The 19,167-nt window shown below is 35.1% G+C and overlaps 1 protein-coding gene across 1 annotated transcript in view; it reads right to left on the bottom strand.

Moving 5' to 3' along the window:
• PI4K2B (phosphatidylinositol 4-kinase type 2 beta) overlaps positions 1–15,206 on the bottom strand; it is a 16,495-nt gene extending 1,289 nt beyond the window's left edge. The window contains exons 1-8 of the mRNA XM_010083919.1: positions 15,053–15,206; positions 10,389–10,589; positions 9,735–9,866; positions 8,226–8,379; positions 6,598–6,665; positions 6,009–6,108; positions 3,128–3,261; positions 1,992–2,051 (exon numbers count right to left, since the gene is read on the bottom strand). Coding sequence (XP_010082221.1) covers positions 1,992–2,051; positions 3,128–3,261; positions 6,009–6,108; positions 6,598–6,665; positions 8,226–8,379; positions 9,735–9,866; positions 10,389–10,589; positions 15,053–15,187 — 984 coding nt within the window. The 5' untranslated portion in view covers positions 15,188–15,206. The remainder of the gene's footprint in view (positions 1–1,991; positions 2,052–3,127; positions 3,262–6,008; positions 6,109–6,597; positions 6,666–8,225; positions 8,380–9,734; positions 9,867–10,388; positions 10,590–15,052) is intronic.
• Between the last annotated feature and the right edge of the window lie 3,961 nt (positions 15,207–19,167).

Genomic DNA, 19,167 nt, shown 5'->3' with positions numbered 1-19,167 from the left:
TGAGGCAAGAATTCAATTTAGTTCTGGTGACACACTTGCATTATCATCAAGCCCTTTTTTCTCCTGCACAATGCCCCTTTCTTCCTTTGCAAGTTACCGATTCCCTGCTCATTCTGCACTTCCATGGCTGAAGAACTCTGACAGATACAGTCCTTTGCATGGTTTACTGCAGCTTGGCTCTTCTGGCAACTCCACCTGACATTTACAATGTTCTAAGGCAATCCTTTGCAGATCTGTGTTACCTGGTTGCTTAGTCTCTATATTTTTGAGAGAACTGTCTATCTTGGGTTTGAAACCCTTCCCAATTTTTTTCCCCCTACTTCACAAAAATATGTTTCTAACTACGTTTGGTACCTTAGATTTAGATTGCCCCTTATGTGAAGATACATTTCTCTTCAGCCTCCTTATCTTTGTCAACTAGAGTCTTCATTTTCTAATGCTTAAAGTTTTCATTTTTAAGGATGTATTTACAGATGTTTTGGCTATCCTGCAAATTCATCTTAACTGAACAAATCCATTACCATGTGATCTAGTTATCTGACTCTTCTATAATGCCCTTGTAACATACTTTGGTTTTACACCAAAAGCAAGTCTAAAATCAGTGCTAAAAGGCATCATTTGCTGATACATTTCCAATCACATCCAAGAATAATTCATTATCTGCATTTCTTCCCTAAATCCATGCCTGAAAACCTGACATCTGCAGCGCAATGCATTTTTGTATAGCTAGAGAGATTAAAAAAAAAAAAAAATCTCTGCTAAAATCCACCTCGGGGAAAGTGTGTGAAAAAAATGTACAGATGCAGCCTTTATGGAGGGAAATTAATTTAGACAATCTTAGCTAGATCTTTCTCAATTATACAGATCAGGCTTTTTCCTTAAGCTTTTTGTTAAATAACAGATTCCCTGTAGCCAACTGTCTCATCACAAAAAAGCTACTTAACACAGCTTAAGATGGATAAATACTTCAGAAGTGACCTTCCAGTGACTGCACAAACTTCTCAGAAAAGTTCTTTCAGAAATAACTCCTATAATTGAATTTAATAAGTAAGGTTTGCTGGCTTTTAGCCATCACACATAACTAACGTTAACTGGGATTACGCTTGACTAAGCAGAGCTGCAGTCCTGCACAAGGTACTTCTCGTTATAGGAAACTCTACAGAGAAAGTTTGGGTTAAGACACTCAATGAATTGTGAGTGTCTGGCTTTAAACTCTCCATGTCGAATTTATGAACACAGAAATCAGTGTGAATAAATTCAGGGCACATGGGACTATTAATTTATCTAGCCCAATTCCCTTACATTTTCACAAATAACTGTTTTATGCCTACAACAAAATAAATTAGTTCTTAGCTAAAGCTTGTTTTCCAGTGTATCACACCATTTTAAAACAGCAAGAAAATGGAGAAGCCCTTCTCCTTTCTTCTTTCAGTGTTAAAAAAAGCCCTAACACTTAATTATAATCAAATTTCTACTCTAAAAATGGCTGGATTGGTTCCAGGTATGGTTATGACATTTGCTAGGATGAAGAAATGTTACTACCTAATATTGCTTTCTTTTGAGAGGTATTTCAATCAAGTTAACACACCAAAATAAAGCTGCTTTTATTTTAATAGCATAACAAAATTACCTACCAAATTCTCCATCCAAGTTTATGACTCTCCTCCAGTGTCTCATTTTTAAAATACCTTCTGAAAATATGTACGTATTAAGTCCTCCCCTATCCCTCACAAAAACAGTAAAACCCCATTAGATTATTTAAGAAAATTCTTCTTCTATAAACATAAAATGTAAAAAATCAATATACACTTTCTGCTGTCTCAGCTATATGCAAATAAGAACAAGCTCTAGAAATAAATTTAGTCTTCTCAGATGAAAATACCTTCAAATGTCTTTCAATTCAATATGTCAGTTTTTGTAGCTCTTAAAAAGCAGCTGAGAAGCAGTAACAAATTAAATATATAAATAAAAAGGTTAAAAAGCAGTCTTACCTGCCCCCTCATAACAGACATTTGGTTTTCAAAAGTAGCCTTGTCAAATCCTTTATCAGTCTTCATTAAAGAAAACAAACAGTTATTACAGGAAATGACACATTTTTGGCTATATATTTAGCACGCAAATTCATCAATTCCGTAACACACACAGTCACATTTACCAACATTATAATAGTTTTTGGAAGCTTCAAATAGGTATGGCATGATCCACAAAAGGGTCTACTTACTGCACCAAGTTTATGTATGTGAAAATGAAGGATGTTCCACATCATAAAAGTAAAATGCATCAGAGGATACCACTTTAGGGGATTGACAAGTAGGCTTAATACCACCAGGTAATGTTACACCACTCTGTCTCTCACCTTTACTTTGGCAAGAGAATACTTCCTCCTTCCAATTTATTCAATTCTTCAACTTGCACTGGGTTTAAAAGACAACCCAGAGCTGCTTTGAATACAACTGAGTCAGATGCAAATATTGCAAATGCGTTTCAGGATGTAGTTTTGATGTTACACCTGCATTCTCATTAAAATTTTAATATTTCCATTTCTTTCTATCCTGATCATTTGGATTGTTTCACTTGAAAATCTGAAACAATTGTTCATGGAATGTTTCAGAGAAGGACACTCCTTCACATGTCAAGACTGTAGCACAGGTTCAGTATCTTTAAAATAAGTTCGACTTACTTTAAACATGGTCAAGATTTCAGCATCAACTTCACACAATATTCATATGTAAAATTAAGTATATGAAAGGTATGCAGGTACTTTAAGTTATATTATACATTATTTCCTCAGCTTGCTACAGTTTCTCTTAACTGTATATACATTACACAGGTATGTTAAATTGAGTTTTTATACAGATTTATGCTATGAAAGTTAGCTAGCTTTAATTGATTTTGTGAAACTAATATGGAAAAGATAATTTCAGATGAGCTGATTAATATCAACTAGCCAAATCTGTGACAGTTTCCTCTTAATTATATAAAACTTTTCTACCATGCCCATGTTAAAGCTAAAATAGCACAGTATCGTGACATAGAGAAGTTACACTCATAAAAAGAAAAACCGCCTGTTCCATTACACTATTAGTTATTTCAGTAATGCTCAACTCAGAAAAAGCACTCGATTCACCTTAAATAGTTCATAAAGATCTTCACAAAGATCCTGTACGAAGTTCATATCAGAAATGCGAGGAAGAACCAAGTCTCTGGTCTCCTGAGAGAAAGGAACTTTTGCTTGAGGCAGCCAAGCCCAGTGAAAGGGATCTAATGCAGAAAAACAGTACATTTACTGATAAACAACGGGCAAAAATGAAATTCTCGAGTTCTTACCACTGATGCAGTACTCTGCTGCCTACTGGAAGTTCTCAGTAACATACCATTTTTCAAGTTACCCCATACACCTCTTTTGGCTACAGTTAGAAAACCAGCTTTACAGCTACTTAGCCTTTTTTACAAACACTGAAAACATATTTTAAGTAAAAAATATCTAGCTGAAATAATAAGTAAAAAAAGGTATATAAATTAAATACTGTAGCAACAGTGGAGACATTCTCCTAGTTTAGTAATTCCGTTTCCTTTGGATTAAAATAATGGCTGCAATCAAACAGTAATCTTTCAGATGTTTGACTCATACTGAAGAACTAACAAAAAAAGTAGCTACCATTTTTTAATAAAAAATTTTGGTTTATTAAAATGCCTTCTTCTAAGCATGCTGAGAAAAACATTCTTAACTTTTCACATAATTGCTCTTAAACAGCTTTTTCAAGAGATGTTGTAAGAGTAATTAGTATTACCTGATGTTAAACAAGACACCAAGCAGCCCCAGTTGCAGGAACTGAGGAATGTCACTAGTAGCAGGCTGCCCACTGAACTTTCTCACACTGCTCACAGCCCTTTGAGTCTGATGGCCCAGCCAGTTCTCCACCCACCTCACAGTCTATCTGTCCAGTTTGCATCTCACATTTGACTACAAGAACACAACGAGAGACCAGGCAGAAGGCCTCGCAAAAGTCAAGAAAACCAGTATTCACTGCCCTCCCCTCATCTACTGAACCAGTCAGTCAAGCAGTTGCTCCTTGGTAAATTCATGCTGGCTTCCCCATCACGTTCTTGTTCTTCATATGCTTGAATGTGGCTTCCAGGAGGATTCATTACACAATCTTCACGGGGACCAAGGTTAGGCAGGTTACCCTGTCATTCCTCATACCCTGCATCTTGCCCTTCTTGAAGATGGATGTGATACTTACTTCTTTCTAGTCATCAGCAACCTCCCGCATTATTACAGTCTTTCAAGAGTAATAGGAAAACAGCTTCACAGGAACATCAGCCAGCTCCCACCATGTTTCCAACACAGCCCCATCTACTGCTATGAACTTCTGTGTGTCCATTTTGCTTAAGTGCTCCCTTTCTTCTGCTTTGGGTAATGATTCATTCCCAGAGGCTTCTGCTTATGAGCTCAGTGACCTAAGAGCCTGGGAGCGAATCTTACAAGTGAAAACTGAGGCAAAGTCAGCAATGAATAACTTGTTCTTTCTTACGCCATTTGCCTTTAGGTCTTTGCTGCACTTTTGTTCACTCCCACTTCTAGCTTATTTAAGCCTTTCTTGTTGCCCTTCATGTCCTCTGCTAGCTTTATTTCAGCAGAAATTTGACTTTCCAGACTTCATTCTTACATTTTTGGACAAAGCCTCTATCTTTCCAGCTGAGTCTCCACAATGAATAACTTGTTCTTTCTTACGCCATTTGCCTTTAGGTCTTTGCTGCACTTTTGTTCACTCCCACTTCTAGCTTATTTAAGCCTTTCTTGTTGCCCTTCATGTCCTCTGCTAGCTTTATTTCAGCAGAAATTTGACTTTCCAGACTTCATTCTTACATTTTTGGACAAAGCCTCTATCTTTCCAGCTGAGTCTCCACATTTTTTTTTTTTTTTTTTAATGTACTTAATTTTTGTGTCCCAGTTCAGTCAGGAGATCCTTGCTCATCCATGCTGGACCAACTTCCTGCCTTTTCAATAGGCTGTTCTCTGGCTTTGAGGTTATCCTTGACAATCAAGCAGCTTTAGTCATCATGAAAACATGCACTACCCCTCAAGAGCCTGCAATTTTAAACAACATTATGCTACAAGTTTACCTTTACAGAACTGTCACACACTTGTCCAACTGCAAAAGAATTCTAAAGGATCATACGAGTTTATTACTTTTGATGCTGAAATAAAAGATGGTATAAAATAAGCAATAATTGCCCTGCCTCTAGAACAGCTGCAGAAGTGACCGTAGCCAAGAGATAAGTAGGACAGTAACTACTGAGTATCAAGACATCTGGGCCTATACAGAGCCCTGGGTGGGGTAATTAGCCTTCTGACAGCAAAACTAGCCCACACTTATCTGCCATAATTACCTGATTGGTTACAGTCCACAGAAATAACTGTAGAGGGAAGTGCCCAACAGGGCTTAAACTATAAGTACTCTGAGATGTGGTAAGAAGCAATTAGCTTTAACAGTAATATCAATTGGCAGTCTGCTTGAAAATACTAAGGATTGACTTCTACAAAGTAAGCTAAAGCTGAGGACAAGTAAAAATAACATGTAACTTGTCTACAACAGTACCCTTGGTTTTGAAATAGCAATCTGGCCACTGGAGAGACAACTTGCATATCCTGTCACACAAGGAACTTTCCACCATGGTTTTAAAGAAAAAAACACGAGAAACGCATTGCTATATTTTTCCAATTCCACCATCAGTCAGTTTACATACAGTAGTATATTTATGAATATGCATGCACTAATGCTGTTTAAAGGTATGTGGGTAAGAAAATGTGAACAAGAATTAAATCACATATGCTGCTGCAAAAATGGCATTTGTTGCTAACTTTCTGAAGAAAAGTATGTTATTTTAAAATTCAGTTATAACTACAGTGATGACTTCTTAGTTTCTTACTACAACAACCCAAATAAAAAATATTTAGAAGTTACTCTCCAAAAAGGAAGAGGATTGAATAATGCAATACTTACATGCCCTCCACTCATCAGGATGCTTAAAAGGAAATGCTAAACCATTGTCAATTGCAGCAATCTTAATAGTAGATTCTTTAGTTATAGTCCATTGGCTATCCTACGGAAGGAATATAAAAATAAGGGATACTTATGTGCTTACAAAAATAGTGAAATACATAAAAAACACTAAATAATATACTTTTTTAGACTCACTGCTTAAAGTCAATTTGAAAAATATAAAGGAGCATCCAAGTAAACTCCAGCACACACAATTCATACTCTACCACCACTAAAAAGGAGCCCTTGCCCCAAATACAAGTTAAGCAGCATAGATAAATATCTGAAGAAGTATGCTTGAGCAACAGTGGGCAGTTTTATTATTATTAGAGCCTGAGCTAGTAAAGAAAAAATACAGAACAATAAAAATAACTTCTGTCATTGGTCTATCCAGACTAATCTAATTCAAATAGCTTCTCCATTCATTTCACCTATCATATTTCTTGAGACCATGCAGCAGGACTAAAGCCATGCACTTAATCCCCTGCAAGACCAAGTTATGAAACTAAACAATATAAAGAATATAAGTTTCAGACTACAATTTTCTTACCTTATCTGACAGATCAAGTCCATCATCTTGTTTTTCATATCTGACTAACCAGTTATCGTTACCTCTGTCTTTGAACAAGAAAATGCATGTCACAACACATCATTTATTAAAAAAATCATCATCTAAAGTGATATGCAATGACTAATGTTATAAACCGAGAATTTACGAAAGGAGTCAGGTAAAACTGTTCAGAAAGTTTTTTCCTTTACAATGCATCTTTTAGCTTTACTGAAACGTTTGAGACAACTGATGCACTGGAAAAAGCAAAAATTTACCAAGTGCTCTTAAGTACTTACTACTGCTTTTTTCCCCAACTGGCTGAACATACAGCAAAATATCAAGAAAGCTACAAGCAACTATTTTCATCCATTTTATGCAGAAAGATTGGCTGTGTGTGCACTTTTCCTGGGGAAAAGACTGTCAAGCAGCAGCAGCTACAATTACTTGATATTTAAGCTGTTTTTAATGCTCATGGGAAAAGGGAGAGGCCCACCAAAATTATAGAGTTTGATGTTGGAGGGGTGAAAAACTGAAGAGCCTTTCAGAAGCTGGAAATGTCTGCACCATTCAGACAAAACTGAGACATTGAAGGCTTTGACAAGGTCTTTCAGATAGAAGATGATTGCATGGGTTTCTAGGTCCTTCTGTCATTTTAAAATGCTCCCTTAAGTTTAGTTAAACAACTATCAGAAGATTGTCATGTTTTATCATGATTAGATGAAGGTAAAATCATCCATGTGATGATGTTTTGCATTTTGAGTATTTTCCTTGAAATTTTAAAAACGTCACAGGACACTGTAACTGTTTGTAAATGCTGAGATCTGTTTTATAAAGCTCACAAACCACAGCCGTAGCTACAAAGTACTACATTCTTACGAAACTCTCTTCTGTTTAGTTTGCTTCAAAAAAGCCAGAGAGGTCAGAGTGACTTATTTTCATCCGGACTCCTTTCTAATAAGCAAATTTAATAAAAGAAAAATGAACCAGAGCTGGTATGTCTGAATAAGAGTAAAGATGCCCACCTCTAACAAAGCATCAAAGGAAGTATTTTAAATATAAAACTGGCTTTATATTCTTGAGAAAACCACCTACACAGACAACAGAAGAATCACAGTTTATGTGTGAAAGAAACAAGAATGCAGGAGAACTGAGAGATACACATCACAGTTGTATTTCAGTGCGTAGTCACAATGAACATGAACTATTTTGCATTGATGTGAAACTATGCTGTTATCAGCTCCAGCTTAGCATAAAAGAAACGGTAGTCGGGGCTTTTCTTATGGTTCCTGAAACCCCACCATTCCTTATCCTACTCAGAGGAAACAGGAGAGTTGATAGCCTACTGACAAAATTAAAGCATAATGAAAGTATTTGTTCTTGAATTCTTACATTGCTTAAAAATATTAAGCAACAGCCAAGAAGGGTTGTTTGGATTTTGTCATATTGTAATATTTAATGTTTGAATTCAAAGTAAATTTTTTAATGTTTAAAATGCAACATTCTGGCCTTCAAATGTGAGAAAAGCATCCAAAACACATTTAAAGCTTTCAGCAGCAGCTTTCAGCCAGCATTGCTCACCATTTCTGCCTCACAAAAACAGACAGGTATCGAGACACACTAACACATACCTGTATTTCTGATGACATAATCCAAGATAACCAATCTTTCAAACTGTGACTGAAATTCTTTCCTTGTGTTCTCAGGTAAGGGATCAGTTTCAAACTTCCTGAGCCAGTAGTCAGCTTCTTTATATCCTTCAACAAACAGCTGGAAGGAGCCAACCTGAAACATCAAGAAATTGCATTTGGAAAATGCAGTTGGGTAGGTCACAAAACTAATCTTAACATTAACCGAAAAACTGATTACATATTTTCAAAGTTCAGAACACAAGAAATATAACATTAAAAAAAAAAAAAAGATTTATCTTTCATTCCTAAATCCTAAAAAAGTAAGACTCAAATCATGAGGATTTTTTCTGGGTTTTTTTGTTGTTGTTTTGTTTGTTTGTTTTTATTATTTAAGCACTCACTGAGTTTACCAGGACTAAAATGTAGACAGACAGCTTAACATAAATGAACACTCAGTATTACCAGCAATATTTGAAAAAAAATAATGAAATAACATCTATTCTTGTTTTCATTGGAAACACCTGGTTCAATGGTTCATAGGAAACTCACCAAAAATTACAGGAGAAAAATCTTCCTCTCTGAAAACCTTGTATGTTTCATTGATGAGAAAGAGCAGCATTAACCAGTTTTTCAAGACAGACAATTTTTGAATGAAAATGGCTGAAATACATTTCCCAAAAGAGTCCAATAAAGAAAACTACAGATGGCATAGGCTCCATATGAGTGGACAACAGGAAAGGTGCTCAAGATTAAAATTCAAAAGAGGACTTATATTAAAGAAGTAAAATGCAGAGAGATGCACACGTGCAGAGATATGGATAAACACACAGCATGTGGAAAAACCATGCTTATACAAGCTTGCACAACATATGTTACATGGATCAAAATTGCTGGGAATGGACACAAGTGGATTACCCAAGCCATACCTAACCTCCGTTTTAAAATTTTAGGAGTAAAACACTGCGGTGATATTTTGGGGATACAATAAAGCTCATTAGGCAAGAAAGACGTGAGGGTTTAGTCAGTAGAGTACTGCACACAACATGAAAGGAAGGTACAATGAAGAAAACAATAGGATACCTAGAAGAATAAAACAAACAATAAAAGGGGGGAAAAAAGATTTAGGAAAAATGAAAGAATTAGATAAATTGCAGGGGAAAAACAATTAGACAATATAAAAACATGCCACTGAAGGAAAGTGTACTAAACAGTCAAGAAAAAGAACAGTGAGATACACATTTTAACATGTTACTTCACCAGAGGAAAGCTAGACTACCAACTGATACAAAAAGTGGAAAGATCATTAAAGTAGTTCAAATGAAGGAATGATGTAACACAGTGGACAGATTTTGTGTGGAAACAGTCATATTTATCCAACTTCAGTCATCCAGAGATAGTTTTCAGCAAGGAACAAGGTTTTTCTTCTAATGTTGAAGCTACCTATTTTTTTTTATTCAAAGTTTTGTGTAAGAATGAGGAAATGCACAAATTACTTATTTTTTATCTTACCTTAGGAGGTAGTCCAATTCGATTAAATTTTTTAGCAACTTTTGGCACTTTCTCTAAAGCATATTTTTTTCCTCTTGATTTTGCACGATCTATTGCACTGTAATTAAAGGTCTCACTGACAAGCCAGACAACCTTAAAACATGAAAGTTAAAAACACAGCTCAGAATTCCTTATTACTTCAATTATAAATTTGCAGTAAATTTTATGCTTACTTGTCAAAAAAGCAAAAAAGGAAGAATCAGCAGTTCAAACAGACTATTTTTTACATGTACAATAGCAAATATTCACCTTTTCATATGTCAAATAAAAATACGGTAAAAGACATAAGTGGGAATCTTTATGTTGCTTTTTGCAGTTCTCATGCACCTCACCAAAACATAAGCAACAAAAGTGTCAGAAAACACTAGACACTGAAGTGATTCCAAAGAAGAGACCCAATTAAGATCACAAACTTATCCTTTAAAAAATAAAAATAAAAAAAAAAAATCACTATTCCTATACCACACCACTGTGCCTTTGGACTTGCAATACTTTATAAATGACGGGATAATGCATGATATACAAGGATGTCTCCACAACTACAGTTCAGAGATTGACAAATCTGTCACTATTTTTTTTTTTTGCAATTAATAATTTATGTATTTTAACTTTTACCTTAGTTTTAGGTACAACTCCTAGCCCCAGCTTGTCATCCACGAGATAGGCACCAGCTTCAGAGAGGTATCCCTGATTTGGAACGAGGCAGCCTCTGCCAAAGCAGCAAGGACAACAAACTTTGTGAAAATATTTGGTCCATTTTGGATTTAGATGTCCATAAGGCTCTTCAGATTTTGGTTTGAACACTCCAATAATTTTCTAGGATAAATAATATAAAATTAAAGTATGACTGCTTTGAGTTGCAAAGATTAAAGTTATTTTGCACACCAGTTATTTGAAAGTACTGGTTAGATACTATACATTGCATTTTACAGTTGCTCTTTTTAGATGATGAAATAACAAAATGGTATTCCAAACAAATTTATCATCAAATACTTGTCTAGAAGTAGTACCAATTCCAAATGAGCTCTTCATAAGAGAAAAATCAAAACTAGCTAACATCTACCAATTTTTCAAAATTAAAGAGGACTGGATTTTATAATACAATTTTTTTTTATATTCTAAGTTTTTTAAAAAGGAGGTTTTAAAAGCAGTTTTAAAAAATCATTTTCAGAGCACTAATTAACTCATTGACAAGATATTCCAGGCAGAGACAGAATGGTTCCAGGAAAGTAAGAAACATCCAGAATGCTAATAATCACGTTACCTTTTCTCTTTTATATCTATTTTATTCATTGCTTTAAGTTAGAATGGATCAAGATGTTCTGCACTTTGCATTTCCAGAGAGTGGAATAATGTACCACTGCTGTAGATTCCTCAACTCAAAGCTGACAATTGTTCACACTATTAGCTGCCATTTACATTAGAGACATAGTAAAACCTAAAATTACTCAGAGTACTGTGTCCAGTTTTGGACACCATGCTTCAAGAAATCTGATAACAAACTGGAGAGAGTTGAATAAACCATAAGAACAAGCACAAAAAATGTGAATAATAAAAGACTGTATGAACAGGGATTGTTTAGCCTAAGAGAAAATGGGGCACAATTACAACTATGTAATAGGTTGCTATAGAGAAAAAAAGGAGTAAGACATTTACTGTTAACGAGCCAAGAAACTATAGACTTAAATCCCAGCAGATTTTGAACTTTAAGAGCAGCAAAAGACTGGGACACACTGCCAGGTTAGTAAGACATTCGTCAGTATTCACGTAAAGACCATCCTGCTCCACAACAGAGGTATTAAAAAGATTATTTCTCAAAGTGCCTCCTACACATGATTCTATATTTGTCAACCTCAAACCACAGATTATTACCACACTAAAATTATAACCTTCCAATTATCTGTGATAAACTTTAGCTTAGTGCATAAAGACCATGTTATGACTTTTCTATAGCTCAAGAGAAATGCTATATCTTCATTCATTCTCACAGGACCATGGTAAATAAATCAAATTCTCATCTAATAAATATTTCAGAACAACTGTTTAAGAAGCATTTTCACATATCAGTACTTTCCTGAACCCTTATCAAAAAAAGTTAATACCTCAATGAGCTGCTTGTTGTTGCACCAACACTCATAGCTGATATATGCTCTTAAGTCACAAGTTTGCTGGCAGTCAGAAACTAGTATTCTGCTTCAGTAACTACTGATTCAACTAGATTAGGGAGAGGATCTGACTAGTTTTAGCTTCTAGAGAATTTTCAACTGCTTTGTCCAAGGCAATCTAACTAGTCAAAGATTTTCCAAGACAATCTTGCTGTGTCCAACACAAACGAACTACTGAGAACGTACTTAATTCAGTTTGTAAATAGATTACACAAAACACCAGGCATTAGTAACATCACCTGTCTTGTCCATCTATTTTGATTCATTCCCATCAACTACCAGGAGAAATAAATTCCAAAATATCACTATTTGCATTCATTCCACCTATCCCAGGTGCAGGAAACAAATTGACAAAAATTATCTTGTTTTCAGCATGCTATTATCTGTGATTCTAAGGTTACTATCAAAATCACGGGCAAGTTCTATGCAATTAGAAAGACACAATTCAATATAGGCCTACACAAAAAGTTACACTTACAGTAAATATTCTATGCAAAGGCAGAGATGTTTTCCCAACACTTTTTTTTTTTTTAATCACAGCACTTCAGAAACTGAATTTATTTGGTATACTAGTTTAGGCAAAATTCTAATGTTAGGTTTAGAATTGTTTAAAAGTTATTTATTTTTTTTTCCTGTTGAATCACAAGTATCTAATTGCTCAGAACAAAGCTAGCAGCTTTTTATTTCCCAGAATGCAAGTGATGTATTTGGTAATCTATGTCAAGCCATTAATTATCTCTTTTCTGAATCACTCTTTGGAAAATACTGCCTACAAACTGCCCATTTTAGAAAGCAGCTTAGCTCATTCCACTACTTGCCTGGACTGTACTGTGCTATGCTATCAAATCTAGATATGGTTTTCAGGGTTTCAGTTAAGTTAGAACCTTGCTAAATTTTGCAGAGCCACTGCAAGAGTAGAACCAGAAAGCTCAATATGTAGACAACCTATCAAAACCAGTCTTAATTTTGCAAGTCAAAATTAATATCTAGACTGACTCTATCGGCATTACCAACTAGTAACAGCTAAACTGTCATAAACATGTTGCACAACAGTTTGTAACAGATACAATGTCATTTACTTTGTTACAAAATGAACAACAAATGCAGAAATATTCAACACTTCAGCAACAGTGCTGTTTAAATACTGAACTGCACCAGTACACAACTATGCCAGCAAATGCAAAAAGTTAATCATTTTAATAATGCAATTTTAGTTTTATCTTTCTGATAGACCCAAATCAGTGAATAAGATGACCTAATGGAAACAGGTCATTTTACCTGTAACTTGGTATTAGTGTGGGTAAACACTTCAGAAGCTGACCAGTAAGAAGGCTTAGCATGTCTTTAATAAGCTCTTTCCCAGCATAAGGAAGAGGAGATTACTCAAGAAGAATAGGAGAGAGCAAGTCACAAAACTGGTCTGAAATAGAATGATGCAATACTCTGTCAAGCAGGATATGAAATCCATTATACAAATGGGAGTTGCACTATTGACAAAATGAAGCTTTATCAAACCTTTAATATGGATAACATTCAGATAAGCTCTAAATTTAGTGCAAAGAATATAAACAAAATTGAAAGTCAGCTAGGAACTCGGTATCATTATTCGCACAGTCTCATGTTGGCAAATACTTTCATGTTTTGCAATGCAATTTTTCTGGCCCACATAAAAAAATGTAGGTGGGTTTTTTCAGTCTTCATTTCTCCTAAATACTTACATTCAAACCAACGACCTGCACAAAGGGGAGTGACAAGTGACCACTAGGAACTTAACTAAGAATGAAAACACCACTTCACTGCAAAACAAAAGTAAAACCAACAACAAAACTACCATGCAGAAAACAGGGAAATAAGGCACTCTGTACAAAATACTGTGGTTACAAAAACCATGTGCAAGTATTCTTTCAGTAGCCCCAGGGCACAGTGAGTCTCTCAGGCATTTGTTAGTCACCAAAAAACTGCAAAATCAGTCTGGAGAGGCTTCAGACAAGTGGCATTAGAACAAACCAAACATCTTTGAAAATGAAGTGGCAAACTAAGAATATATTCTGCAATGACCAATAAGATGAATAAAAGCTAAACAAAAAACCCCAACTTCCCAAACAAATGGGATATTACTGTTTTATGGATGCAGGGAAGAAAAGCGATCTTGAATATCTTCTGAAAACCTACGCACTTAAAGTGTTACAACTTCCATGTCCAGCATGACTGGGATCTTCAGGATTAATGAACACCTACATCTACCTAAGACCAGAAGACTGCCAACTGAGCTTAAAATAAAATCAAATATGACAAATCAACAAAGGTGTGGGGGTTGGGAGTCTTCTTTTGTGGAACAGGTTGGTAAGAAGACAAAGTATGTCTGATTTAAAGAAAACTATATGAAAGTATGTCTGAAATATCATTTTCTCTTATAGAATAATGCTAACTAAATATTATTTTTCAAGCAAGATATTCAGGTAGCTATTACTTCTCTGTCTCAAAGTAACCCTAGGATACCTATTTGATGATCACTCTTCAAGGTACCATTTGCCACTAAGGGAGATGAAACCAAATTTTCAAGTTAAGATTCAGCAGACAAGTACAAGTAAAAAGGCAGGATTTGTTTATATAACTCTTCTTGCTCAACTACCAATCATATAAGAGGAAGGAGTTATGCCCTAAATAAAAGACTATCTAAAAAGAAGAGAGATAAAAATATAGGAGGCTTGGCTAAAGAAACCTAAGCAGTATGCAAAACAGAAGCTCAGTTGCGTCAAAAATCAATTAAAACATAGAAGGAACAAAATGTTAGCTTCGGCACCAAGGAATACCTGAATTGTTTCCAGATGTTAAAGGGGCTCTTTTATTTTCTCCATATTTCTTTGGTATGTTTCATTCAAAACATTTTAAAATTGCAAAAGAAAAATAATAGCTAGTTTGTCTTAGGTTACGCTGCACGAAATAAATAGAAAACTAAATATTACTTGCATTGATTTTTCCAACATAGATTTTTGGCATACAGTAAATTATTAAACAACTTATGTAAATTAACTTCAATTTAAATAGAATTATAAAATTTCCATTTTAAACTCATTGCTGATGGTGTCTCTGACTTTATAGTAACATGCTCACCCCTTTTGGATCCTTGGCAAAGTAACTCCCACTGGATCCTTGAGAGATTCTTTCTGGAAAAACTCCACACTCTATCGCTTGCTCTGCTTTCAGAATAATTTCTGCAAATTCTGGATCATCTAAAAATACATTCATATCAGCAGCATGCCCTGTATGTCCTAAAAAATAAGAAAATAAGCACCTTTAAGTGTAGTTTGTACTAGAAATTAACAAGAACATAAGTAAACACACTGAAAAGCTATCAGACTTTCCTGCTAATGTCCATTCAACAACAGGCTGAAAAATCTGATCCATTAAATCAGTGCAAGTTTTCCCACTGATTTACCAATGCATAATCAACTTTTTGTTTAAAGTAAATCAGCCAAATCTGCAACAACTCATTTGAGACTATCACTGCAAATGTTTATAATCTTCAAGGATTTTTAAAAAATTTTATTTACGTAAGGAAGCCTGTAAGAAAAAAAATCCCTTCAAAATCATATCCGTAAAAAGAAATACTCAAGATTTTACATATCATTTTTACTAAGATTTATGTGTCCTTTTGTAGAGAAAGCTACCCGAAATTGAACTGTCCACTACCCAATAACTACTAGAATGGTATCATACCATCCCTTTAACAGCTTGGCTAACATGTACACTATCTGCTAAGACAAAACAATGTTATTCACAGAACAATCCCTTACATGTAGCACTGACAAGTGGCACCAATATCACAGTGAAGTACCAAATGCCATCACTATTCCAATATTAAAACACTATCAACTACTTAGAGAATTTCTTCACATACTGACCAAAAGATCAGCTCTATGCAGGCACTTATGCAAACTCTATGACTATGCAAACATTTAGAAAGGTAACTAGAAAAGAAGTAGCCAGGATTTAACACTTCTGTTGCTCTTCAAAAAAAATTTGCAAGTTTTGAAACCACAGATTTTTCATACCTTACTTTTAAGACTAGAATTCCACATTCTTACTGAGTGCATTTTAATGGGTCTGTCTATTAGGGCTCATTTCTGCATTAAGAAACAGCTACATTATTCTCCACTAAACATTCACAGATAAGTTTGCCTTGTCCCCATTTCAGCACTTCAAGAACAAACGTAAGAAAAAATAAAACACATATATTCTTCTGGAATTACAACTGACACAGAATACATTCAGAAAAGATTTTTCTAAACAGTTTGTGGATACCCAAATTAAAAAAAAATATCACTCTTGATATTTTGGAACACTTTTCTATAGCACAGGACATTCTTTGAAGTTTTCTAGAACATCACCACTTGCTTGCATGAACCACTCACAAATAATAACATGGCTTCCAAACAAAAACAACTAAAAGGCATAAAACATAGGGAAACCTTAGTATAAACCAGCAACAGGAAGAGAAGCCTTAAAACTACTAACAGTTCACTCTTAGGGGTCAACAAGTACAACCCATTGGATCAGAATCTGTTAGATTACTTGGCCAACAATTCTGTAATAAACTAAAGTTTAAGACTTTTATTGGGACTGTCAGGGACAATAAATAAATTGCATTTGATAGAGTCAGCCACCAAGAGAGAGGGAAAGGGTTCTAACATGTTCCTGTCACAAAGGACTTTAAGTGAGTTAGGAAAATAAACCAGAAAGAACCACAATACACTAATTTTGATGGAAAAAAGTCCCTTTGAATCAGTGGTTCTTATTCCATAATCAAGCCTCAACTATCCCTGCATGAGAAATGTCACATCATAAAGCTGAGCTGTGACTACTACATATTTTTGTCAATTAAAGCAAAATCAGGGTTGTGTATATACTGTTACCAAATAAAATGCATATTAAGTTGCTCTGCACATTAATCTTCCAGATAAAGAAATCTTGCAGATCACAAGGACTGAAGTTGTCCACATAGAAAGATAACTTTCCCAGAAGTCAGTAATTTCTGAGCATTCATTCCAAAATCTAAAACCGTAAGAAGTCCCACTGTCTTATCAAAATTCTTCAACCATGTTTTTTCTAACATAGAAGATAACTGCAGGAAAAACATATTCAAGTAAAAATAAAATTGAAACCAAACAAACTACATTATGCTGTATGCTCATGGAAGAAGAGAAAAATCATTTCTGAAACTTTCAATTTCTTCATTATCGCTACTGTGCTACCGGCAATCCTTCTGTTACCACAGTGATGAGGCCATACAAAAACATAGCTGAAAACAAGGAAACTGGCAGTTTAAAGAAGTTTCCTTTTGGTTTATCAACACTCTCCATGTAAAAATAAAACATTTTAATTGAAGCTAGTATTTGCTGAATGTGGCAGGGTTTTCCAAGTTGGTTTCTTCTTCAAAAATTATTTTAATCAAGTTTTCCACTGTGAAAGCATGTTATGGTCCCAACTTACAGTACAGTCTCTAAACTTATAACTAATCACGTTTTTTTCTTGCAACCTTTTTTTTTTTCTCACTAAACTCCCACTCAGGAGACCAGGGCTCACACAGTACCAAGCACAGTAACTTTTTTTCAAATTAACTTGGATGAAGCCTAAAGCTGTGAAGCTGCTATACTTGAACAACAAGGACACGCCAAAGGTATGAATGTTGTCATCCACATTTACACCTCAATGTGTTCTTCCATCAAGTTAACATGTCATAAGCTAAACTAATACAATTTGCAAGAGTAACATGTATGAACTCCTTCAGTACTAAACCAGCTTTATACTATTTTAAACATTACCGTAATTAAAAGGTAGTCCCTTCACTCAATTCCGTCTTTTTCTATAGAGTCTCATATTCTGATGATAATTCCCTCATGAAACACTCTCCATGTTGCAATAACATGCATAAATAACATCTGTTGCATGTTTGTTCCACCTGACACATGAAACAATCTTGTACCTTTAAGTGTTAGACATACGGTGCATTTGACACACTATTCGCAGTTCTGTGCTCCACTCTGAAGCATTAACTACTATGCTTTGCTAGAAGCACTGTCTCATTAACACATCTTAAGTCTTGTGGCAACAAGACAGGAAAACTCTAACATTTTACGGGCATGTTCACATTACAGGTCTAGTCTACACTTGGGACCACTGATTAAATATTATAGACTTTTTTCTTATGGTTAAACACAGTACCCTAGCAAAAGCTCTCTAAGGCTATTTTAAAAAGTTATACTAGTAACTTATTTTGCTCAGATTTATGGGGTTCTTATTTGTTTGGTTTTTTTAATATGCTATTGTTGTAAAAGGAACAATTTTTACCAGTCTCTGGCAAGAAATCCTGTGGTATAATTACAACAACAAACACTGTTAAGTGATAAGACTCCACAGATTTCCATCAGCAAACCTTTCATAGATCTACATCTATTTATAAAGTTGCACTATTTATAAAGTTGCACAGAATCAGAAAGCTTGAAAGTCTAAAGAAAAAAGTAAGCAACAGATATTGTGTAGTTTATTATGTCGATATATTTAGAATTAGATAATGGCCACACTTATGCTTCCTTTCAAATGCATAACCAATTTCTTGTATTTCTTAATTTTCATATCACATTCCTTTTTCTCTTCAAGACTGGACTGCAAAACATGGAAAGCAGATAATTTATGAAAACCAAAAGTATGACAAAAGAGTCCACATCTAAAACTCTTAAAACACATGATGGTACAAAGAAGTGAATGGATGATTGGAGCAAAGAACAGAAACAGAGTAAAATTTTTTTACAGGAGGAAAAGATAGGGGCCACAAGCAAATAATTGCTGGAATATGCGAGACAAATAGAAAACTTGACAAAGTTCACCAAGTGTTCAGGAAGCAGCAGCCAGTCCCACAACAGAACAGTGTCTCCAAAACACGCAAAGCCAGAAGTTTCAAAAAATATGACAGAAACAAACAAAGCTAAGCCCAGCAAAACAAACACAAGACAGAGAACAAGGAGAAGTAACAGCGGAGACACTCATGAAGATGTAAATGAGTTCGTGCAGCCCTGCATACAAGGACAAAGCATTCGACATTCGAGCCATTCACAGCACTTTCCCTTCAAAGACTATCAGTCAGCGAGCCCCTATGCCAAGCAAGGGCAGCGCACCTCTACCCCTCGCCGATGCTGCACCTTCCGACAACAGCTCGTTCCGAGCTCCCG

The sequence above is a fragment of the Pterocles gutturalis genome, unplaced genomic scaffold, assembly GCF_000699245.1.
Source record: "Pterocles gutturalis isolate BGI_N339 unplaced genomic scaffold, ASM69924v1 scaffold16545, whole genome shotgun sequence".
Lineage (NCBI taxonomy): Eukaryota > Metazoa > Chordata > Aves > Pterocliformes > Pteroclidae > Pterocles > Pterocles gutturalis.
This window is presented reverse-complemented; position numbering and strand designations above follow the sequence as displayed.